The sequence below is a fragment of the Stegastes partitus genome, unplaced genomic scaffold, assembly GCF_000690725.1.
Source record: "Stegastes partitus isolate 25-593 unplaced genomic scaffold, Stegastes_partitus-1.0.2 Scaffold270, whole genome shotgun sequence".
Taxonomy (NCBI): domain Eukaryota; kingdom Metazoa; phylum Chordata; class Actinopteri; family Pomacentridae; genus Stegastes; species Stegastes partitus.
In genome coordinates this window covers 173136-199117 of record NW_007578001.1, presented here as the reverse complement: position 1 = coordinate 199117, position 25982 = coordinate 173136, and the positions used below count along the sequence as shown (strand labels likewise).

Here is a 25982-nt window from a genome sequence, read left to right as displayed (position 1 = left end):
TGCAAAAAAAAAAAGGAACAAAACTGTACAATGGATGTGAATCTAATATCTTTTTAGTAACTCCAGTGACGGAAATAAAGCCAAAAGAGCATCAATCCTCTTCTGTTGTTTGCATTATCAGGTGCACAGTCGCTTGTCCCTGATTTACCTCAACCCCCCGAAGTCATCAATTACCAGCTGATCCTTTAATCTACCAAAAAACGCTTATCATGTGGCTCTGGCACATGAGGGCTACCCAGGCCTTGTAGCGCAGCCTGTGTTTCTAAAATAACATAACCCCACGGTCACAGGAATCTCCATGTAAAAATATGCTCCAACGGGCAGCTTGACAATATGTTTTTCCCCTTTTTTCTTTTTTTCCTTCTCTCAGTTCAGATTGCTAATACACAGAGCTCTTTTCTCTGCCAACTCCCAGTGGGAAGCCTGCAAGTGATCACGTCCTCATCGCAACACTGGCGACTCCTACTGGTTGTTATGCGAGCGTTGCGATAAGGGCATCATCCTCCACTGGCGTCAACCATGTAAACACATTCATGATTTAAAGAAGCACTGTGAGGGGATTGGAGTGTGACCAAGTGACACTTCTTCTTTGCCGGTTCAAGCTGATTTGCTACAAAATTGAACTGTGCAGAACCATGTCAGAGCGGAAAAAATATTGAAATTGCAGTGAATACAGAGAATTTTCTGGCACAAGTTTATCCAGAGTTACACTTACAATGTGCATCTGTTACGAAACGGCTTGGATCAAATGCTTTTACCTGAGTCACACACCTTAGTTGTGCAGTACATGTACACAAATAGCTGCTCAAGTCCACATTTTGCTTCTTCGTGTGACCGATGGCCTACATCTGAGCTTCTTGTTTGACTTACAAGTTTAGCCATAAAAAACAAATACTTAGCTGTGCTTTGTTGACTATACATCACATAAACTGACGTCACAGCTGCCCTGCCATTAGCTGCCCTTCCTCTTTTTGTAACTGCCACTCAACGCGGCTGCCACCTTTTAATGCTAGTTCTGCCCCTTCCTGAGAAAGAATGAATAAGTTCCTTTCAAAAGAAAAATGGCTAATGAGTCACACTAAATGCATCCTAGACAACTGTGTGTTTACCTCACCAACAATAGCTGCAGTGTCTCACTAACATTCCCCTTCAAACTTTGCTTCAGATTAAAAAAAAAATTCAGAAAACCAACCCTTGGGCACTGCTCTTGTAGCCATTTTGCATTCCACGATAAACTTGCCTTGTTTGTTTTGTTTGCAAGAGCTAGTGATTTAAGAATCCACTGAGGTCAGAGTTACCAAAGCAAACTTAATCGTTCCCACATGATTAACAGAGCAAGCATCAATGAGCTATTTTAGGATTTCTAGGACTTTTGTGCAGTTCTCTTTCCCCCCCAGAAAGAATCACCACCAATGAAGACAACATTTTTTCAGTGAAAATTCATCTTTATTGATACCATACATGAATTATCAATGACAGAAACCTGGCAAAAAAATATAGATATAAAATCACCCCTATGATGAGGTGCTACAAGAGCCAGCTATGGGTGCATTGCCATTTCATCTCCGTCCCACACACCCTTATATTTCCTAAATTATGTCAACTTAGGAAACACATTGTGTTGATAAGTTGCCCCTAGATTCAATTCTGAGTCCGCCTGCTGAACTGATACACCACGAAAGTAGACTAGGGGTGCTGGAGACAATGAATAAGGATCGAAACACGACAGCCTGCAGCTCGGTGTGGATTTACAGACGGCATTTCTGCCAGGTATAATGATGGAGGAATTTCTGACGGGCTGCTCAAGTCTGGTGCTCAGGGAGACCCCTGCTGGGAGAATCTGGAAATTACTATCAAATATCTAGCAGCTGGCATTTGAGTGCTGCTGAGGCCTTTGAATTGGACAACTTTTACACCGAAAACCATGATGCAGCAGTGTCATTTCACTAAAGATTGCACCATTATTTCACATGTACAGTATCATAAGAGCTTCAAGGAGGAAAAAACAACAAATTGGAGGTTAATGATTTGTTGAAATAAGCTAAATGTGGTTATATACTGATTTTCAAACAGCTGATAAAACCTACAGCAGCTTAAAATGGCTGTTGAATATCTCCTTCATGTGACAATACAGATCTCCAAGAACACAAGGAAATGGAAAAAACAAAAAGGATATTAGCATTAACAGACTGAGCAGCGCCACAAATTCCTCCATGTATTATCATGAATATTGTACAGGTGGGTTGGACCTAAACAGAATGTCAGTACATAGAAAAATAAATACAGTTTGCTAAAATGAGGGCAAAATTCTTTTATCAGTGATTGTACCATTAAAAATCACGTTTAAAAAAAACTTTTAAGAGGCTTTTCATCTCTTTACATTAGATTGAGTTTCTCATAGTTCTAGGGAGGAATACATAGAATAACTTTTACAGAAATTACTACCTAAAAATATACAAGCACAGACACAAACATGAGGAGTAAAGCCAACAAAATGATTCATCATAAAACATAAAACAGCGCAGTGTAATCAGTATAAGAATCTTTACATGTAGCTCCTTGGTCTGCAGCTTTCTTAATTGTAATTAAAAACATTTCTGGGAAACTTAAGTTAATACAAAAGTCTTTTTTTTCATTATTTTACAATCCTGTCAAAATGTGTTTTTAAAATATTTTTCGAGTAGCAAATTTGAGAAGTTTTCTGTTATTATAATCTCTGAAGAGAGGACCCCAAGATAAGAGGTTTGGAGACAAAGCAAACATTTCTGCAATGATAAGACGACAGATCCGAACCAGGTGCTTGATGGAAATTTAGCAAGGGGGAAACTGGTTTTCAGCAGCGCCGCTTCGGACGCGCGTCAAACAAGATGTAGTACAGTATTAAAACACTAGCACTGATCTCCCCTTAGCACTGAAGCTAATGGGCCTGATGACAGCATGATGTCTGACATGGATGGATGACTTTATATCAAGCATAGACTTACATGAAAGTTATTACCATCACAATAAGAATGATCTAACAGCAATACTTATACATTAATATACTGCAGGTTTCAGATGTTTTACAGTTCTTACATTAGCAATAATAGAAAAGAAAAAAAATACACCGTCAATTCATAAGAAAAATAGATTGCCGTTAATAGTGGAAAACAGTGCAAAGAATATTCTGGGGTGTTTTTTTGTTTGCTTGCTTGTCTGTTTATTTTTAGAAATTGTTTACAAAAATAAAAAAAAAATCAAAACAAGTCTAAAACATAGAAAATAAAAACACACTTCTGTAGCGTCTGGTGCTCTGGTCCAGACATGCTGCGTACCACCTCTCTCCAGTACCTCAATGCTTTATGCTGAAGGTGTGGGTGACAGTGTGTGTTAGTGTGTGCACTGGTCTGGGTGTGTGTGTCAGTGTTTGTGTGTGTGTGTTTAACATTTAGCGTAGTGGTTCTCAACTCCGGTCCTCAAGCTCCGGCACTGTACAGGTTTTTGTTCCAACCAGGTCCTACAAAAACAAATGATTGAGTTTTTAAAAACTGAACGTTAAATTTCGATGCTAAGAGTGCACACAGTTTTCTGCAGCCTGCAAAAAAATATGTTAAATAAAAGCTAAGCATTTCTTCCCTGTGACATGAGCACAACAGAAACAACGAGGTGCGTCGTCAAGGAAAACGCACGCCTGAGAGACCCGAGGTTGGAACAAGAACCCACTGACATGGTCGCCATGGCGAGCACTCGGACAACAGGACACGCCAACTTTGGCTCAAACACCGTGGTGAGCGATGATGAGGGGGGTAAACACATACGCACACACACCGCCACCCCGCCAGTCTCACCACCACACCTCTAAGAGGCCTGACTGGAGCCGAGGAGACAAGGGCCAAGGCTGAGCACCACTGGTCATGTGCAACAGTGTGACGGAGCGAGAGTGGGATTCTTCTGAGCTTCCCTTCATGTGACAGCAATGATCTAACAGTCCATCAGCTGTTATCCCTTTCACTAACCACTCTGCCTTCATCAGAACAGAACGAAACAAAACAAACAAAAAGGTAACTGAACACAAGTGCTCGAGGCCACCCTCCCTGACTCCTCTCCCTAGTGTGTTGGCTCAGGTGGATCCCAGTAGGTTTTAAGCACTGAAAAAAAGGGGCTGGCTGGGACCTCAGCACTCTACTGGGACGACTGGGAGTTGTCATTCTTGCTCTCCTGACTGGAGGGAGCTTTGTTGTTCCAGGGCGAGTGTGCCCCCAGTGCAGGCGAGCTGTGGAAACTGTCCTCATCCTCCAGGCCATTCGCCCCATCGTACTGCGTGTTCTCCAGCCGCGTGATCAGACGCTCGTCCTCGTCACCAAACTCCCCTCCCATCAGAGTGGGCTCTCCCACCATCATCACATCCTAAAGGGGACAGCAAGGGCCGGTACATATTATCCCCATAATACAGGGGGGTGCGCGGAATGACTGGCTGCACGGACGCGTTGCTAACTCTGCTGTTGATGGTTTTTTTGGCTTATCGTCAAGGTGCAATCTAGCTGGGTCCAATACTAGTGTTACAAATTAATCCTACCTGATGAAATGCATTATGATAATAATACAAGCTCTTGGGGACCAAGAGACCCCGAGTATTACAATCCTAAGGTATTTGTGTCCTCTCTTCTGAACTCAATCACAACAAGACTATGTGTTATTGGGGCGTCTACCCCGACAGTTCAGCAGTCCATGTGGCCATGTGACTCCCTGCCCCTGTTCCAAGAACCAAGGGGGCCCTTCCTACTGGCCAGCAGTGGGCATCCCTGATCCTTGAGTGCTGCATCACAGGGGTTTTCATTCCACCTCGGGTCTCGTTCGCTCAATCAAGCAACCAGGTAAGCAAAGACAGCAGTGCTGTGTGAATCGTGTGCTCTGATAGACTCAGTGGTAACTCTAAGACCAAGTTAATACAGCGGATTTTGAGAGAAAACCTGTCTGTCCTACTGGAAATCAGAGCAAGGTAACCCTCCCCCATGGCCCCAAAATATATTAAGCACTACTCAGAGATGGAGGCCACTTGTACCTCCTCTATATTAACCCATTAACCTGTGGCCCTAGAGGACCAGGGACTGCCCATCACTGGTTCACATGAAGGGGTCTGCTAACTAAATCTACTCATCCTGCATAGAATTACAGAAATCAGCCCCTATCCTCCCCACCCCACCTAAAGCCAACCCCTACCTCCAGAAGCCTCCCTAAGCTAACTCCATCCTGACCTACTGTTATACCTACTCCTAAACAGACTAACTGCTCCAGCTCCCACCCTCTACACCCACAAATAACTTTATAACCTCTTTGCCTTTCTTTCTAACCCTTCTGCCCTCTGTCTTATTCTCCAGTGCCTTGCTCAGCTGAAGCTGGGAGGTTCAGAAAGAGGTCAAGTAGATGTAATGCTTACAGGTACCTGGCTGGAGAGTGAAAAGCTGTTGGCTGGACTCTTCTTTTTGCTGTTGCTGTTGTTATTGCTGCCTCCGCCAGAGCTCACGGTGCTTCCACCGGACACCTTCCTTTTCCGCCGCTTGTTTGGAGCTTGTCTGGCTGGCTCAGCTACAAACAGAGAAACGAGGGGAAGATGGGTTTCATAATCAAGTATTTAAATCTCTATAAATCTGCAGTTTCTAGGTCATCTGCAGATAAGAAACTGTAATGCAGCTGCAGCTGTATTTGTTTCTGGGAACACAACAGCTTAAAGAACTTAAGGGTGACTCTGCCGTAGTTGCCACTGGCAATTTTAAAAGGCATTACCTGGAGGTGCTACCATTCTTTGCCACTTCTGGAAGAGGCAAGTCTTCAGACAGTCTCTGGGGCTCAAGCTATAGGTCTTATGCCTGGACATCAACTCTTGCATGGGCTCCAATATCACACATAGCTGAAGAGAAGATAAAGAGAAGAACCAAAGTGGCACAAAGCACTGTTAGCAAGTTGTTTTATGTGCAGTTAAGGTTAACTCAGTAACTGATATATTTTTTTTAAAAAAACAATAACTCCTATCAGCTATCATAAGAAAATGTGCTTACACGGAGGTAGTTGAGCGTGGAATTAGACAGCCCACATCTGGTGATATTTTTAGCCAGCTGATCGAGCATCTGGGGATCCTGGATGACGGTGTTAGAAAGGAAAGGTGTGATGAGTAAGTATATGTACAGTATGCAAATTTGTCTGTGAGTGTGTGGTTTGTTTCCTGTGGAACTCACATGCATAGCCAAAATGCTCCTTGGTAGGACTTCTCTGTGTTGCCTGATGCTGAAATGCCACGTCTTGATCCTCATCATGTCATCGAACATGAACTCTAGGTACAAACGGCCCTCAACACAAACCTAATCCACAGGAGAGATCAAGGGTCAGACACTGACAGGCTAATAGAAAATGATGGGTTAAGACTATTCACCGTGACATTAATCAGGTAACTGTACCTGTGTGAACATAGGTTTGCCGTTCTGGGTCACCATGGTGCACTGGTCGCAGTCGAGAGACACAAAGTTACTGTGGAAGGACTCCTTCGGGTGCTTCAAAACGTAGAAGAGCTCAGTGGCACCCCCCTCAAAAATACTTCTAAAGTATCGAGGAATCAACGTCCTGCCGATGGCTGCAGGCAAAACGACAAATAAATTAAACCTCAATGACCCACATAAGGAACGTGGGTGCGGTTGCAACAATAGAAAGTATATGCATAAAAAATTAAGATATACATTATACACAGTGAATTAGTAAAATAAAACAAGCTGACTTAATATTTGTCATTACAAACTAATAATACACACAAACAGCTAAACTTTCTCCCTTACTATATCGTTTGGGACCATCTTCCAGACAGAAAGTGATGGTGAGCATGGCGTCATCTTCAAAAAACTCTGTGGTGAAGGCATCCCACCAGAGATTGTCACAGTCCTGAAAGCAGAGCAAGAAGCATTCCTCTCAGTTTTCAGTTGCATTTCTTAATATCGTCAGCCCATAAGGTTGTTAAAATGATTCACATTCATTGGAAAGAAACTGTGTTCATTAGAGAGAAGTGAGGCGGCCACATAAGATCACTTGCATAAACAAACCCCATAAATATAGATAAATTGCTTACAAAGAAGAAGTGGTGATCGTTATTTCCTCAAATGTACCACTTCTATAACCTTTAAACTTCTTATCTCCACAGTCTGGTCACACTAGTGAGTGTGAACCAGTGGAAGTACTCTGAGTACATGAGAATAGATGTGCATGCTTCATGGGCGTCACTCAGTGGCTCTAAACATTTGCTGAAGAGAGTTTGGTTACTGGTGCAATAAAGAAAAGCCGTTTAAACGGAAGTTGAGGATGAATTTTATAAATAACGCATACTGCCATTTAGGCACTGTTGGCTGCAAAATATAATTGTCATTTTGAACTCCGACAACGTACAAAGGTTAGTGTGCATGTATTTGCGTGCAAGGTTTGTTGTGACTATTCATTTGCACGTTTCTGCATGCAAACAGTTGGCACTCCAATTACGTTTTAGTCAGGTTGATCAGATAATCCTATTAGAGCTTGAATGTAAATTAAGTCAGTGAGTTCTCTGGTTTAATTTCCCACAAAATCCCCAGCACCATTAGCTACACACAAACAGCTGCTGGGAGGGAAATCTGAAAACACGGAAACAGTTGTTAAGAGCTGCAGAGTGAAGCATTATAGACGTTAATCACAGCCGACTGAAAATGAAATGCTGATCATGCGTTTTGATACAGCAACAGTTTGGTGTTGAGTTCCTTTTGCTCTCTGCGTGAATGAAAAAGTAACGCTCACCTCTGTCCAGTTTTGTAATCTTTTGTTCAGCTCATATATCCGATAATCTGTCTGGTTCCCGTACGGTGTGGGTCTCCTGAAACAGAAAACAGGGGCAATTCATCACTCTGCACTTGGAGCTGCTTCAGTGGATTTCCACTCCCACGGTGAAAACCAAATGCTATAAGCCCACAGCAGCCTAAAATCAGAGTTAACTAAATGCAAATACTATGCCTAAGTTTTGTACATAAATGGAGATGAAACATAATGAACACTTCATAAATGATCTGTGACCTAGAACAAACACCACAATCACGTGTGAATTATTCAAGTGACAGTGTTCTCACCCCATGCCAGGCTCCATGTATGAGGGAGGGTACATGGGTGTAGGCCTGCAAGGGAAATAATTACAGAGGCAGTTATTGATTTCAAGGCCCTGTTACTCTCACATGACTAACGCAGAGTTTCAGATAATCCACGACACAAAAGAACGGGAAGGCATGGGGAGAAAAAGCTTTAAATATTCACCGCTTGCAACAAACAAGTGTGTGTTTAACAAGTAAGGTGACACTATGTATTAGGGTGAGACTTTTAGTTAAGTTGAATGCAGCCGTTAAAGGTCACACATTTAATATCAATCTGCTTCTGTGTGGTCTCATTTGATTTTATTCCAATATCACTATCAAAGACGGAGTGTTCAAACAGTTCAATCTAAAGAAACGAAACATACAAGAGACAGACCATAAAACAGCAATATGGATTATTATTTTTAAAAAAAACACAGTCAGCGTCTAAAAATACACATCTATTCCTCAGTCGACATATTGACATACATGAAAGCAGCTTTATTGATCGAATTCATGCAAAAAGTGCCCTACTTTTAGACATATTTTCCTTTCCACAGAGCATCACACTACAGAATAACCCAGACCTACCCCACATCTCTGTCCAGCATAGCGCCTGGGTGGAAGGGGGGAAAGCTGCCGCCGTTGGGGGGCTCCTTAGGAGAGTACAGCTTGAATGACTTTGACGAACAGCCTGCACAAAAACCCAGGGCAGAGGAGGCAGAGGAGGAGGAGGAGGGGGGAAAAAAAAGAGCAGAGAATTAAAGGAGATTTAGATTACTTTGGATTTAGCTCATTCAAATCACAGCATCATCTAAGCAATCTAGTGTTGGATGATTTTGTTGAGATTTGCTGAAATAAAAGCACGCTGCCAAAACAATTTCCTGCTGCTTTCATTATCTAATGCGTCTTCAATCTGCTAAATGGACAAGAAAACAAATCATCATGAGGAGGAAAAAAAAAAATACAGCGATGTTTATTAGCCTGCAGAAATCTGAGAAAACAATCAGGGAGATGGAGGGATGCAAGGAAGAAAAAAAAAAAGAAAGTCTGGCATGCTCTTTGTGTTTTTGTACCACTTGTATTATCACAGGGAACCCTCTTCTCTGCATACAGCTCCATGTGATCCAAACCATGCTCAGTACTCTGTGTGTTTGTCTCCCCCTCTAGTTGCCGCTTCCACCCATCCCCCCACTCCATATCCTGGCTGTTGTTAACCCTTGTCTGCCCAGATAATGCATTCATGCTCAAAGAACGCAGGGCTGAAAAACATGTAATCTGACACAAACAGCAGCCTCGTGTAATTAGGTCTGAGCAAAGATACCGTATTCACAAGCAGACGAGAGTAGGCTGAGATGTTAGAGGGAAAAAGAAAACAGCCGTTGGAAATTTGACCCAGACTGGCCCATCACCACTACCCTTCCTGCTACCCCTACTTTTCACACACAGAAAAATGTGACGTTAACTACAAGAACTGGATGCATGTGGTGCTGATACATTCATAATCCCGATAAACAGACATCAGCAGCATTGAGACAGCAGAAATCCTTTTTCCGTTCCAGCACTTGTTCATTTAATAATGTTTATGCAGGCTGTGCTTTTAAATGGCGTTCCCAAACAGGCACCTGAAGGCAGCGTAATGTTAATTTGACTCGATTTGTGCCCAACAGTCGGCCACTGTAAGCTTGGCATATGAAAGGGTGACTGTACCTAATTAAAACCAGCAGGGGGAGAAACATGGACTCCCAACATGGACCGCTCTAAATGCAGGACCAAAACCTAACAGGGATGTAAAATTAATATATTCACTTTTGGTGAACTAATGGGAGCCCCGCAGGCAGACGACTGCACAAACAGTGGTGATTAAAGTGAAGGCGAATACAAACGGAGAGAGAAAGGCATGAGTTGTTCTCTATCACAACTCCTCCTTCATTCACTCCTTCCTCTGTATACCCAAGAGAGTCATGGCAGGTCACCTTCTCCTCCCCATCACTATGGAGGTGAACCTGCTCAGGGGCACCCAACAATGCTTGTGACTTAAACACCCACCCATCTCCCAACGCCAGCCATTAGCCCCAGACTGCATTCAGCCCCATATGATAAGTCTTTGTTTAATCTGATGCTGATCCACCAGCATTGTGCAAAACAAAAAATAAAAAAATACACACAATTCCAAGTTCATAAAAACAATGTTTGCTGCCAATCAAATAGAGGATACCTCCTTTTTCTGATATATAAAGTCTATATTTTATTAAGCAAAGCTGCCATCTGCAAAAAAATAAAATAAATGCTGACACATAGACTATATTGGCATGTAATAAACACCAACACGCATCATTTAAACATTAAACCAATGCACAAACGTAGATTGCAGGACTGAGCCTGACAGAAGCATGTATCCAATTACAAGTGCTCAACCCAAACATAACATCGTAATTAAAGACGGGATCAGTGAAGCAGCCTCAGCTCAGGTCCACATGACAAATAAGAGATGAATGACTCCAGCCTTTTAAGCATCCTTCAACGCAGCAACCTGATTAAGATCGGATGAGAGCCCGTGATGCAGGAGCACTCCGACAAAGGTTAACTTTACATAACGAGACTTTGGTGCAGTTTAGTCCGCCCCAACTGTTCATTGCAAACAATGGAGCTGCATCCAGAGTGATGGCCCACAGCCAATAAAACATCCACAGCTATGTGCAAAGACTTCCCCCCCCAACGCACACTCGTGTCGCTTTTATCCCTCCGTGTGTGAGCATGTAGAGTGTACATTTTTAAATGAGTCACTTTAACAGCAGGGAGCAGGCGTAAACTGAGCCGCAGGGCCGCATTCATTTGCACAAGACGGATGCCATTGCTAAGCTATTAACCCAGTTGCTAAATGACCAACATGACCGCTGCTCACTTCCAACACACACGGCTTGTTTACACCCACTTCGTCGTGAGCCAGAGGTGTCCCTCAAGTCTTGCGAGTGTGAGTTTACCTGCAGAGAAACGTCGGTGTCGGCTCAACACCTCGGCTCGGTGTTCCTAGCCAGCTAGCCTCGCTGCTAGCCGGAGCGGCAGGATGGGGGGGGAAGAGCTCCAGCTGATATTTCACCTCCCGCGATCCGAAACAAGGCGGCAAGCGACGGGAAGTGAAACGCGCCCGCTAGTTCCCCCGGTTCTGCTCGATTTGCAACTCCCAGCTAGGCGTTTTAAATGTCATTTGCGAGGAGGACGGTGCTACCTCTGTTCCACTACTACAGGACCCTTTGTTCATGCCAGCCGAGACACGAACAAACAAAGGCCCCGCCTCCTCCAGGCTCCTCCGCCCATCCCGACTCACAGGCCGGGACAAAAACAGGCCTCCCTCTCTCACAGCGGCCCCCAATTTGTCTTGTCCAGGACCCATCAGTGGACCAGCCGCCCCCAGTGTGATACAAGGTGGGTCCCCATTGAGAGGAACAACCCCCTTAACAGACAGTTAATCCTATTCCACAGTCTGACAGCAACATATATATATATTCCACATCAGCTTGATCCAGCTGTGGTGTTGGCACAAACAGTCCAAACCAAACAGCTTCTCGTTTGTGTCGCTGCACCATTTATTTAGATGGAAGTATTCTTAAACTGTTATGAATTCTGTGCATATTTCCACAAAAGTCACCCTTACTAAATGATGGTTTGAACAATATTTACCAGTGAGGCACGATATTAACATTTCTGGCCGATACCGATACCCGATAGTTAGATTTCTGATATAGCTGATAACCGATATTAATTTTTGTTCACACCGAAAAATAAGTATAAGTTAGCACTGTGAGAATGTGTAAACTATTCAAAAGAAGCCCATACCAAATTAGACCACATACTCTTCTTTAATGCGTAGCAAAAGTAAAACATATTTAACATTCAGGTCCAGGACCACTGAAGTAAAAACATCTGTGAAACAGCAGCAATATCAAATGTAGAGACAAAGGCACTAATGTCAGACAATCATCAGGTTTTCACATCGGCTAAATTTGTTCATCAGACCCAAACTGATATATCAGAAAAAAACACTAAGATCGGCAGATACTGATGTGGTCACCGACATATTATGCATCTATAATATTTAACCAAGTGATCAACTGGTAGGAAATCCAGTTCTTTCCTTTTTCATTGCTAACAAACATCCTGTCCTTAGAGTCCAACATCACTGCTCTGAGATTTAGGGTTTTTGATAAATATAGTCTTTAAAGTGTCATAATAAAGTCAGATGCCACCCATGTCTGAAGTATACTTCACCAGCTTATATTAAACATGTGCTTTACAGAAACTCTAAGATTTACAATACACACTCACAGGACTAGCTTTTTCTCCTAGTTTCAAATGTAAGCTTGGATTTAGGAAATCTGTGTTAGAGTTTCCCCTCCAATATTAAATTATCACCTAAGCAGTACAATTTGGGGGTAGTTTAAATAAGCGTGCAAGCAGTCTGCAGGATAAATAACATTTTATTACAGCCTTTAACTAGTGCTATGTAAAAGTTTTCTATTTTGTTTTGCACTGTTATGAAATTAAAGGTTACACAAATGTCACCGCTTTTTTTATTAGTAATAAATAAAAGATGACATTCAAATATAATGAATACATTCCTATGCAATGAAGTTTATCCTGCATTCAACCATGGATAAAAAACTGGCAGGATTGAATATACAGATATGTGGGTGTATAAAAATATATACCACATATATAGATGTAGATATGAAGATATGCATCATATGAAGTTTAATTTTGCTAGGGCTGCTGGAACTATGCAAGGTTGTCATCCAGCACTGAACAGTCTGTCCTGACCTTTACAGCTGCAAAATGAAAAAAAAAAAATCCTTGATTTCCATATTCTTTATTAAATCCATGAAGAATGACTCAAACACTTTGTTTACACTGTTCAGAAGTTTTAATTTGAGTCAACTTTGTAAAGCTTATTAAAAATGATTGACTTGGCTGATGACTCAAATCTTTAGGACTACAGCACTGAGCCGGTCACAGCCTCAGATTATGTAAGGGTATAATCTGCAGCCTCACTTTTAATCAATAACTGCTCTAATGTTTACAAGCAATATATCTGAAGGTTAGAGAACCTTTTGAGGTCTTAAAGTGCATTTAAAGCTCATTTGAGGCTTTTACTTGAGCTCCCAGTCAGTTTGTAGAATTTATATAAGCCATCTGAGGAATGTGAAGCCATGCATTTCATTGATAAGGTAAACACATCCGGCCCACTCCAGTCCCTCTTACTGCAGAAACCCTACATCATGCATAGAGCAGAAACACAAATTTGTATGCCAGTTTGGGCACCCCTGTGCAAATCACATGTTTCGGTGGGTTTTGAAGTGAAAAGAAGTAAATACAACTGCTGCAGCAAACAGACGTTAAAAACGATCGCTTAAAAATCAGTAACATACGTACTCTGCTCAGAGGGTGCAGAAGCCTTTGCATAAAACTGTACAGAATAAGGTGCTTATAGCTGCTAAATGGCCAATTATTGTCAACATAATGCTGTCAATCCAATAGTTATCCTGCATCACTTGGCTGAAAGGACGCAACTCAAAACATTTTTCAAGGTAAAGGGAGTGTGGTTCCATTTAGAGGACTGCTTTTGTAGTTTTGAATAAAACACCAAAGCCTTCAGTTATAACATAAGCTCCACTGTAAGCTCGCTTGTTGAAAACAATGATACTCCAGTCTGCAGTCTGTTCAGTGTTGATGGACTTCAGGAGAGATGTGAAAGAACAGCATCTCCCTCTGCTGGCAAATGCTGAAAACAGCTTTATTGTGCTTCTGATTGGAATTAAGTGGAATACAATAAAATAAACTTCATTCCAAAGTTAAATTACACTTCCAGCTAACAGATTTTTTCCTCCATGAAATCCTTCTAACGTTTCATGTTGTCATGTAGTTATATCTTTATCTTTTTGTCTATTCTACAGTTGAAGAAAATCTATAACTTTTGCATGTACAATGGTGCTTATATTTTAAGATTACAACATTTAAATGTAGTCTCCATTTTACATGCATGCTAAAATAAAAGTAAAAAAGACTGACCAAATGGAAGAGTGGATCATATGGCACAAAATACGGGATATCACAGGCATTGCTGTGGGGGTGTTTCTGTTCCGAGAACTGAATCCTATTTCATCTGTATTCAGCGAGAGTCACATTTAGTACACACATTCACCGAGTACCTGGCAAGTAGGGCTGGTAGGCAGCGATAACATTAAAAGCAGGATACACAAGCACTAAGTCCTATTTTAGTCACCGCAAAACTGGTCTTGTACTACACAAGATCTGATGTACCGTCTTGTATTTATAGATCCCTCGCTCCCAAGGCCACTTTACATGTGCTGTTTTATGCAGAGATGGGCTGCATAGAGTTCAGACTGTACTGCCATCCACGCGCTGTTATAGAAAATAATAATGTGGTTTCCAGAACAGTGAAATAGAAAATCAATCAGACTTTTAATTATGTGGTTTATTACTGAAATGCTGGTACATGAGAAGAAACTGACCTTGATAAACATAATGAGGTCATGATACACGAGCCACATGTAAGCGTGCCTTGGAAACATTTTCAAAAACCTTCAGACATGTTGTGTCTCTACGAAAGCGCTTGACAAAGGGAGTCGAGCAGCTTTGTGTAAATCTGAAGAGAGAGCTGGTGAACAGGATGTTCAGATTCCTGTTGCTGCTTTTCTAGACACCACAGTGGAAGCACAAACCTGTCAGGGAAACTGTTGTGACACCTGACTGGTAGTGATAGCAACAAGGCAGCAGACAGGACTAACACGGGCTGCACTCAGAGGATGTAACTGTGGCTTGACAAGAGGAAGTTAAATAGCACGTGTTAAATCAGAGATAACCGAAGGGGGAAAAAAAAAATAGGGCAGAATGTGACTGTGTGTATAAAGGTTGGCGTTGTGGATGCTTGCAGTGACAGAGATCACTGATCTGCATCCAGACAGAATTAGCCAATCCCTTAGATACAGGATTGTTGTTGACATACCAGATTTGTTGCAGTCTAAATTGTAGGTTTATCTCCGTAAACTCTGGTTAAAAATGCACCGAATAAATTTTAAGCATGCATTTTGCAATACGGCACAGTGTAATGCTAATGTCTCTTTTTAAACTGAACAACAGAGAGACAGACTGTAGCGAGGATGTTATTTAGAGACTAATTACGGAGCCGCGCCGCAGATGTATGAATAATAACACCGTGATACTGGAATACATAACACAAAGCCTTTAAATAACAATTATCATGTCTCAAACATAAATTCTACAAGCCGATTCAAGTCTTTTTTCAGTTTAGGGAGACACTTCACTGATTTTACTGCCCCTCAAATCCCCAGCAGCAGAATATATATTTTCTGTTTTATGGCAGAAATCTTTTTAACAGTCTCAAAATTTCCATGATTTACATACATTTTTATTAAATGCACAGTGTGCCATTCACTGTTCGCTTGTGTAGTTTATCTTTGACACCAACCAGGCTGTTTGATTGAAGCTATCGGAGAAAAATATAAATCCAGTTGATAGCGTTAACGCGCCATTCCTGAGCCTTAAATAGTCTCGAGCCCACACACTTGTACATACACAGGTGGCACAAAGATACAGTTTTCAGACAACGCTGCAGCTGTCCTCACACCTTTTGTTTTCAGGACAGCTTCCTTTCATTCTGAACACGGTCTCTGTCACCCGTCTGTCTACCAAACCTGCTTTCATGTTTGTAAGACTCCGCAGCTTGCATATCTCTCACAAATACAGGTGTGCTTTGATAGACAATCGTCTCCTTCTCAGGCGTTTAGTTTTCTGTCCATCCTCCCCCTCCTCTCGGGCTTTGTGGCACATGCCAGCTTTCTTTTGCCATCCTGTCGGCCTGCAGCAGATGTGACATCACTACAGCTCATCTCCACTCTGCAACTCCCCCCCCCCCCTATTTCTCTGACTCCCCAGCATCTCTGTCTCCCACGCATTCCATCTTTCTCTCTGCCTCTGCACACACAGCCATTTTGATCTAGCAAACAAGATCTGAGAGACTCACTAGGGTAGAGAGAGGAGGGGGAGAGAAAAAGTGAAGAACTGAGGAGGAAAAGAAAGAGAGGCACAGGCTTTCAGTGCAGTGAGATAAAGCTGAGGCAGTCGCGTTGTTGTGTAACAGTAATCAAAAAAAAAAAAAAAAAAACCCTGGCTGTTTGGCTGCCATCTTGGCTCTGCTTTAAGTCACTTTTCTCCAATCAGGAACCATGTGACTTTCTGCATGAGGTAACACCACTGTTACTGCAAAAGGCAGTCAGTGAGGGATGAAGGAGTGACAGAGAAGGGGAGAAAGAGGGGGAGAGGGTGAAAGAGGAAGAGGGGGAGAGAGTGAGATGAGGAAGGCAGAAATGGGCGGGAGGGGTTAGAGTGAGATGGGTGAGAGACGGAGAGAGTGGTGAGCAAAGGGGAGCGCATGCTTGAGTGGGTGCATGTGAGAATGGGGAGGGGGGTATCTTCAGCTCGCAGGCAATCTATTTTTACCATTTAGCCTGAATAAAGGATGTGATTGGCTCCACTGTGTTAGGACGAATCTCCTTCATGCGAGGAACAAAGCCTTAAAAAGGCTGATTCACAGCAAAGTCACAACAACAGCAGGCTGTTATGGGGTTGTCAGTGAACTAGACGCACAGGAGAAAGTCTGTTCTTTATTATAATATGCTCCATGCATATATGCTTAGCTCAAATTCCTCTATTATATAATGACCTGATAACCAAACAAAGATGACCAGATGAAAGGGAAAGTGATGTTCAACTAAGAGAGGATTTGTTTTTACAATACAGATTCACACACAAACGATGGGGAGGATCTTCCATCCACCATCATACAAGAATGTAAACAAACCAGCCTTCAAGCATAATGATTTACAGCACACGCACAGGGAGGGAGAGCTTAACTGCAAACCAGTGTTGATCAATGTTGTTCCGTGGTTATCTGTGGGATCTACCAGTCTAAACTTGCCCCAGCAGGCTCCTCATGAAGGTGCACATGTGCGCGAATGTACGGTTGTGCTGCGTATTTGCAAGCAAGCGTGAGTGCAGCTTGGTAAGCCTGTGATTGTTTGAATGTTGGTACACAGCATCCAGATGGCAGATCTTTCCAGTGGACCTCGTTCCCTGTACATCCTTCAGAAACATGTGGATGTCATTAAAAGTTTCTGCTCCACAGTAAAGTCGGTCAACAGAGGGAGCGAAGGAGGTAGAGATACCGAGAAACTACAAGAGGGAGTGAGGACGCCAGAAAGTGGAGAAAAAGGAAAGATGTGAGAAGAGAACATCAAGCAGAGGCCTAATATTATTCCATCTGATAGCCGATTGCCAATGAATCAGAGCAGCCCCATTAAAATGATACTGACACCCTAATTCAATCTGCCCTCTCTGAGATCCCCCCGAGCAGATGCTACGATTCAATTTCTATCTGATACTCGCTCCCTTGTGCTTCACAGAGCCCGTCCCCTGGCGCTGTGAGGCTTTTCACTGTGCACAAGGCAACCATCTCTGTAGCCTGTCTGCTCTCAGTGGGATACCATTAAAGAGAAATTGCTCCAAAGTCAAAAAAAAGGATCAAACACTCCATGGAGAAGAACAGATTATAAGATCTACTTGATAAAAATTGCCAAAACATTTTGCTTGCCAAAGACTGACATGTGCAGACACACTCAGACTGTACAAGATTTCCTTCCTCTTGCTCTGATACAGTAGCGAGAATACCAACAAGATTGTATACAATGGTACTAAGGCATATTTCATGTAGCCTCCCTCTGAAGATCAAGAGTGTGATTTCAGGAAAAGTCTAACAATTGCATCAAAAATGAACAAGCAAGAATGCAAAATGCAATGGCAGAGAACTGTTTAGTTTCCAAACAGTGGTTTAAGTGCAAGCAAATTCAACTCTTGGCTCAATCTTAAGCACCTCTTTATTGGTTTATACTCATCAAGAGAAACTAGCTGTAAACAATGTTGCAACAAGTAAATTAATTTATTTTTTCCTCATTCTTTTCTCTCTGACTAAGCAATCATTTCTACTGACATTTATATACATCAAAGAGCACAAATAATTAAGAAGCAGACCTATTGTGCCCATATGAAGCTGAGAAAACGAGTAAAAAGAGTCAGCAAGCAAAGTACTTATTGACATCTCAGTGTCTCTGTTTGTGGTAAAACTCAAACAGCCATTGATCTGCTGCACAGCCAGCTAGCGTGACTGAGAGGGTCTGCTGAACAACTCAATCCTAAAGTGTGGTAGCCTCAGTCTATAACCTTGTTTTAGGACATGTGTTGAGTGTGTAGCATGGCCTCACCAACACACACACGTACGTACACACAAACTCGCACAGCTTGGCGCTGGCCCTGGGGGGCTTTGCAGCACTTTTACATAAGTCATCTTTCTGACAGCACCACTGAGCACAGAGACGGAGGAGGAAAGAGGGAGACGGCAAAGAAGAGAGAAGAAGAAGAAGAAGAGAGTCGGCACTCACCGGGACAAGCACAACCTCCAACAGACATCTTCTCACATGTTGGGCTCTTCTCTGAACGAAACAGCTGCACTCAGTCCACACGCTGCTCGCATGGGCTAACTCTGAGGAAAACAACACAGACAGAGGGGTGGAGAGATAAGAGGGAGTGGTACAAAGCAGGGCATGTACAGCACAACTACACTCCTCTCTCTCTGTCAGAGGCAGGAAGTTGGCAGCCGCGCTCTAGCTGCATCATTAATAGGCATATTGCAACACAAGTGGGAGGGAAAATGAGAGAGGAGTGAAATAGGAAGAAAGAGCCTTAGCGGTATGTAAGACTGGAGAAAGTAATATGGAAGCGGAGCGAGGGAGTGTGTGTGAAACGGGGAATGCAGGAGGGAGGCAATTAGAGCAAAGGAGAGGAAAAAGAGAAAATGCACAAGGTGTGTGTGTGGCAGTGATGCATCGTCTATTTTTGCCCGGTGCTGCTGTGGGAAATAAACATACTCAGTAGGAGCCCAGAGGCAGAGGGTCATTACTGCCAAACAAACACACACGCACAGGCACACTAACTCACACACCATGCCTCATGTATGACAGATTTCCATCTCTCTTTCTGTCTCTCTCTCCCTCTCCTTCCTTTTGTTTTTCTGCTGCAGAGAGAACACTGGTGTTAATCACTACAGACAGTATCGATTAAAAATGCAAAGCCCACCTGGAGCGCAGGGACACTGGAGACCCATGGGAGGCAGGAAGAGCGTGCACGTACAAATGTGCGCACACTCACAACCAACAAGCTGCATGTAAACAGTCTGACTCGACTGCAGACGTCTACCCGCCAGCCTCTGCCTCTTCTCTCTCTTTTCAGCTTTTTTTTTTTTTGCTTTTTAATCTTACTTCACTCTGTCAATTTAATCTCCTCGCCCTGTTGATATTACCTCAACCTTTCTGCAGCGCGATGCAGCCTGATGTGATTGTGTTTCATTTCCTTTCCCTCCTCCACTTTTCTCGATTCCCTTCCCCTTCATCCCATAACTTCTCTTGGCTCAAGCGTGCCTGTTCTTCAAGCCAATAATCTCATAATCTGACACTTCACTGCATAAACACACAGGCACATAACTGACTCCCGTGAGTTGGATGTCTGTGTTGCTCGTGTACCTGATCCTGTCAGCTCGATAATAGACCGTTCTGTATCACTGCCTTACTGTGACTGAATATAGGAAAGAGTACAGTGATTCCTAAACAAGGGCATTTTTACTCTAGGAGGTATTTTTTGCATTGCTACTTGGAAAAACTGTGGGGAAGCACGCAAAAATTAAGATTTCATTAAAATATGCATACACATATTGAGTCAGGTTTAACACTTAAACACTACCAGGCAGTTTCCCAGACACAAATTAAGCCTCATGCCTTCAACGGCAATTTCCATAGAAACAAGATTTTAGTCTTGGACTATTTGACCTGTTTTTCCATTTCTGAGAAACCGAGGCAACGTAATGCAGTAGAGAGTGAAAACTAGTGCAAGATGTCTAAACATACCTAGGTGCAATTGTTAGCTCCGAAGTAATGGATAAATATTTGGGAGATATCTAAAAGTTATGGGTCCATTTTTCCATTTTCTTCAGGTTGCGGTGGCAGCAGGCTGAGCAGGGCATTCCAGATGTCCATCTCCCAAACAACATTTTCCAGTTCCTGTTAAAGTAATCCTGAGCAGTTCCAAAGTCAGCCACAACAATTAAACCGCTGACAGGTGAAGTGAATAACATTGATCAGTGTAATGGTCTGCTAAGAAACCTGAGGCTCTGGCATTCATGTTGATGTTTCTTTGAGACACACCACCCATCTGAGCATGGAGAACTGCACAGGAACAAATCAAGGAATGTGACAAGGAGCCAAAATCACAAAATCGCAGTTTAATCAAGCATCGACAGGTTGCACTAGAACATGGGTGGGCAATCCTGGTCCTCGAGGACCACAGTCCTGCATGTTTTAGATGTTTCCCTCTTCCAACACACCTGATTCAAATGATCAGGATCGTTATCAGGCTTCTGCAGCTCTTGATGATGAGCTGATCATTTGAATCAGGTGTGTTGGAAGAGAGAAACATCTAAAACGTGCAGGAGGGCCACAATCCTGCAACCCACATGATCCAAAGGACACCACAGGTCACCCCCAGAGGTCCTGTGTCCGTGCTGCAACAGTTGTTTTTCCAACACGAAGGTCACCTACACAGTATTAGGCAGCTGATTTTAATGTTATAGTTGATAAGTATAATCTCTGAATGGAAGTCAAGTGGCAGGTAAAGTTGGAGGGGGTAAACAGTGAAGTATTTATTGAAAAAAGAAAAAGGAGCTAAAGTAATTAATAAATGGGTTTAATCATGCACAGCTCATTTAATCTAAGTGGTAGTTCTCAGAATGCAAATTTGACAGTTATTCAATTGTATGAAAAAAAATTAAGAACTATTTTACGATCTAGTCTCAAATTTAATTCAAATGAACATACTCGTAACACTGTTCTAAATGTGACATATTGTGTCAGTAAAGGGGTACTTTGGTTTTAGTAGAGCTGTGAAAAGAAGGCTACAAACTCATAGTCTATTATATCCATGTATTCGCTGCACTAACAAAGCCCCCCCACCCCAAGTGAGTTGAAGCCCTGTTCAACAAACCTCTGATCGCTGTTTTCTGTCACTCACAACCAATATACTAACAAAAGACAAACAACTGTCTCCACTGAAACGAAAGCTGACAGGCACATTCCCCACACACCAGCTCACTGGCAGAGGCATCACAGTTAAATGTCATACACAGTGTCAGACACTGCTCTCAGGACCAAGACACAATGAACAACCCTGCGGGCCTCCTCTTCTTTTCCCTTTACTTGTCTTCTCCCCCCCTCTTTTCATTTCCCCTTCACACACACGCACCTTTTTTTTTTTTTTTTTTTATCCCTCTCTGTTTTAACAAGCTCTGTGTCTTCCTCAGTCCTCTCATCTCTTCCTGCTATTCTGTCAACGTTTGTTGTTTTTTTTTGTGTGTGTGTGCACCTTGCAGGTCGCGATCTGTGGGTTTGACATTTACAGAAGATCCTGCCACGGTACAAATGGTGAACAATAGAAGATATGAGAGATAGAGAAATCCCCAATGCTGCAAAGAGAGAGAACAAGAAGAGATGAGAGCGCAACAGAGAAAATAAAGCAGAAGGGTGGGGGGGTATGTGAATGTGATTTGGGAAATGGCTTCTGTTTCCAGGAGTGATTAGGCTTTGAAGCTGAGCACTTCAACATTAACTGCACTGTTGGGTATGCTCTTTCTCTCTCTCTCTCCTTGCTTCCTCTCACTCTCCTACTCTTGCAGATAAAGAGATTCCCGCTCTGTCAACACATCCACACATCGCTCAAAAAGCTCTCTGAGAATAATGAAGTTCCCCCTTCCGTTCGCCTCCTTCCCCTCCGCTGTGGGAACACGCAGCAGCAGCAGCAGCAGCAGCAGCAGTTCCATAACACTATGTGACAGACAGCAAAGTGCCTGCACACAGACAGACGCACTGACTGCTTGGCTCGCTGAGGCGCACATCTCATCATGTTGTCCTTACGCTGCGGACAAACACTTGTTCACAAGCGCTGACAGCCTCATTTCTTCGTAAATCCCCTTCAAAAAATGTTTAAAGGGGCTGCTGGTGGCACACTTCATATCACATGTGAGTTCATGCCATCATTGCTTTCCTCTCAGTCTTTTGTCTTGCAGGTGTTCTACGCTGCCCCCCCTTCCCCTCCCCTCTTGTCCTTTCTCCTTTCTTCACACTCTCTCTTACAAACACTCCTAAACATCCTCCGTGCAAACGCTTACCTTTGTCTTCCTTCTTTCTTCTCTCCCCACACTCGCTCGAAAAAGTCCGCTCAGGTCAGCCACGCAGAGGAAACCAAGCTGGGCCAGCAGAGAGAGAGAGAGAGAGAGAGAGAGAGAGAGAGAAGGAGAGAGAGAGGAAGACTGTGATGAGCAGATGCAGATAGGAGACACAAATGGAGGTGGGGGGGTGTAGCAGTGTGCAAATTGGATGATGAGAAGGAAGGAAGGAGGGAAGGAAGGAAGGAAGAAGGAGGTGGACGAGGAAGGGGGGGGAAGGAGGGGAGGGGGAGTTTTCAGCTGCACTGGTATGAATATGACGCAGAGGCAGCAGCCAGAACCACTTCTCTTCCTCCTCTCCTCTCCTCTCCTCTCCTCTCCTCTCCTCTTCTCTCCAGCCCCACTGAGAGAGGGAGAGAGGGGAGAGAGAGGGCACTGTATCCATGGCAACGGCAGAGCAGCGGTAGGTAGCAGTTAGGGAGTGTGCTGGGGCACAGTGGTGTTCCTCTCTTTCTCTGTCTCTCTCACACACAGACGAGCTCACAAGTCTTTACAGCTCCCACAGATGTACAGTACACAGCCTCTGATAGACTGAGGGGGGGAAAAAAAGAGAGAAAGCTACAGAGAAAATACGGGCAGCAGAGATTGATTAGGACACGGAGGATAATGGGATGCAGACTGTTTGGGCCTGTTGTGTCTCAAGAAACTTGGAAAAACAAGGAACAAGGAAACTCAGGTTAAATGCAGCAAAAGGCAATGAGGAACTGTGAGCTGTGATGATTGCTTCCAATCCTCTCACCACATTAAGTGCAAAACAGGGATAACGTGGAACAAACATGATAACTTAATGAGAACATTCTTTGTAGATGACAGTGATACCGATACGTGAAAACCACTGAAGCTCAGCAAACTAAAACGAGATCTTCTGGCATTCAAGTTGAAAGACAAATCCAAACATACTTAGTCCTTCTTGCTCTATCTGGCTGTATCTATTTAGTATATAATTTTGTTTAAAGCAACATACGTTCACACTCATCAGGAGCAGTTTGGGTTCTGTGTCTTGCTCTGGGATACTAGTCGAGACCCTACAAGCTACAAATAAGAGCTGCAAACCCTTCAATCCTTTGCAAGCTTCTAAACTAATAATACGCCGCATTTGTACATACATACAAAAGGGCCTGTTGTTCGTAGGAAATTGATCGGTGTGACTCAGAAATGTTACCTTAGGGATTCCTGGATCCATGCCAGAGAATATACAGCACACACACACAAAACTACTGAGTCTGTAACCAGATGTGTCTCTTCTTAACAAGGCTCTCCTGTTAAAATGTAGAGAGATTTTTACAACTTTACAAATGGCTTTTCACTTTTGTTAATCACACAGCAGAGAATAAATGACAAAATGTAGAACACAGTCAATGTGGTAAGCCACAATGGAAGACCACAGTGTGTACGGATGTGTGCTCGTGGTTGGGCTCACCTCTAATCCATTTCTACCTGTGGGACACGGGGAATTGCCTATGGCTTTTCTATGCCATGCAATACGAATCCTAATGAGAAACACATCACCCCCACTTTTGTATCTGACCCAGTTTAATTTTCACCTCTCTGTTGCCTGTCGTCTTGTTCGCTCGTCATACCTTTCTTTTATGCTCATGACAAAAAAAGACATCCAGCCATGTTTTTTATTTAATTTACCCAAGCTCTGAGGCGAAGCAGTTTGTCTCTCAGTGTGATGTTTGGTTAGTGAGAGATGATTTCATGGAGGTAATCCTTTGTGTAAATGGTATTCAATATGTGGCTTATTCTTAAGGTAAAGTGTTATTAGCCCTAAACCAGAAAACAGAGCTATACGAGAGGAAATCTTCACTCAATGCCCATGAGTTTTACCCACATCTAAAAGCCTTCATCAGCTAATGCACGTTTGCTTTGTTGTCATCACTTGACTGCAAGTATGGCATTTTGGTCACATGACAACAAACAGCTGGATGTTCATATGGAAAGATGGCAGTTCTTTTGTGATGGACATACCCATCACCTGACTCCTGAAGAGCAAAGACTGTCTCGTTAATTTCCTGGGCTAGGCACTACGACACTAAGAATAGTTTTTTTAGGTTTGCATCTTTGACAATAAAAGTGGGGAGCATGGTGGTTGCCTCACAGAAAGAAAGTTATGGGTTTGAGCATGTTGGTCAGTTTGGGCCCATCTGTGTGGACTTTGTTCTCCCTGTGCCTGTCTGTGTTTTCTCCTGGAGTTCCAGCAAAGTTTAGTGATTTTAAATTGTAAAATTGTGGGCCTCAGTGGTTGTCTGTCTGTCTGTCTGTGTTCGCCCTGTGATGGGTTTACTCTGGAACACTCTATGTGACTTTCGCTGAACAACAACCACATTCAAATGGCGTTTTAAAAGAGTCATAAAGTAATGAAACTGATTCATTACGACACCTTCTAGCCCAAGTTTGCTTCAGTACATCATTTTAACTCAATACAGGGAAGGATATAAAGACAGCTGAACACTAACTGAGCAAAAACTGTCTTTAGGATTAAATTACTGTCATTGTGTAATTCTCAGTGTGAGCAAAAGTAAAAAATTATATCATATTTCTTGTCAGAAGAGATGTGCCCGTTAACTGTGACACAAAATACCACTCAGTCTAAAAGTGAGACAATCTGAACACAAATTGTGTTTTTCTCATTCAGAGAATGACATGAGTGTCCTCCAGTCCTGGAGAGTCCTCTTTACTTCCTCGTCTCCACAATCACCGAAAGCAAACTAAAACTGTAGGAGCCCAATGGACAAGAACCATAAAACTGAGTTATAGGTACTGCTATATATCATTTCAGAACTTTTCTTTTCTTGCTTTGAAACCCTTTTGGGTTACTGGGTTGTTTTTCAGCATTACAATAATTTTCAGGATGTTGGTGAGACAACATGTAAACTTCAATATCTGACACAGTGAGCAAAGTGGGGTTTTATTCTGTATATGTGTGAGTGCATTTGTGTCCTTTTTCATAATGCATTGTATTTTTGTATTTATTTGTCAAAAATACCCTCAAATAATATAGATTTTTGTGTTTTAATGTTTTTTCATTGTGGTTCTGTTTTATTGCTATTACTACCACAACAGCAGACTGGTAGTAAACCAGTAGATCATCCTTTTATCCCAAATTGTCAATTATTTAAGTCTGAAGAAAAACAGATAGATAACTCTGGAATCAACGTATTTAGGACATTTCAACCGCTAATTCATGTGACAAGGAACTGGAGGTCTGCCATCACATAGTAAAGAGATTAAAATGACCCACAACACTGAATATTTGCATTCTTTGTTGTTGCATGCTTTGCATACCGTGTGTTCCTTCTAATGTTACCACTTTCCTGGAAGGGTTATGAGCAGTTTCTTGTGTTGTTGTATTGGATTTCACATTGCACTGTAGGGAGATTCTTTCACTTCTGCTGCTCCATACTGTGTAAACAGAGACAGACAAAACATTAGAAACATGTTTCACGAACCTA

The 25982-nt window shown here is 42.7% G+C and overlaps 1 protein-coding gene across 6 annotated transcripts; it reads right to left on the bottom strand.

Moving 5' to 3' along the window:
- Nucleotides 1-1424: 1424 nt before the first annotated feature.
- ldb1a (LIM domain binding 1a) lies at nt 1425-18747 on the bottom strand. 6 transcript variants are annotated; one of them, XM_008282402.1, is made up of 11 exons: nt 18641-18746; nt 8700-8802; nt 8112-8156; nt 7786-7861; nt 6804-6906; nt 6432-6604; nt 6213-6335; nt 6036-6113; nt 5764-5887; nt 5417-5565; nt 1425-3496 (listed from the first exon to the last, which is right to left on the bottom strand). In XM_008282402.1, the coding sequence occupies exons 1-11, from the start codon at nt 18666-18668 to the stop codon at nt 3443-3445; spliced, it is 1056 nt and encodes a 351-aa protein (XP_008280624.1). In that variant the 5' UTR covers nt 18669-18746; the 3' UTR covers nt 1425-3442. The 6 variants fall into 6 exon arrangements, with proteins under 6 accessions (XP_008280624.1, XP_008280625.1, XP_008280620.1 ...); XM_008282403.1 differs by having other exon boundaries at nt 5423-5565; nt 18641-18745; XM_008282398.1 differs by lacking the exon at nt 1425-3496 and adding an exon at nt 3503-4386 and having other exon boundaries at nt 18641-18747.
- Nucleotides 18748-25982: the final 7235 nt, after the last annotated feature.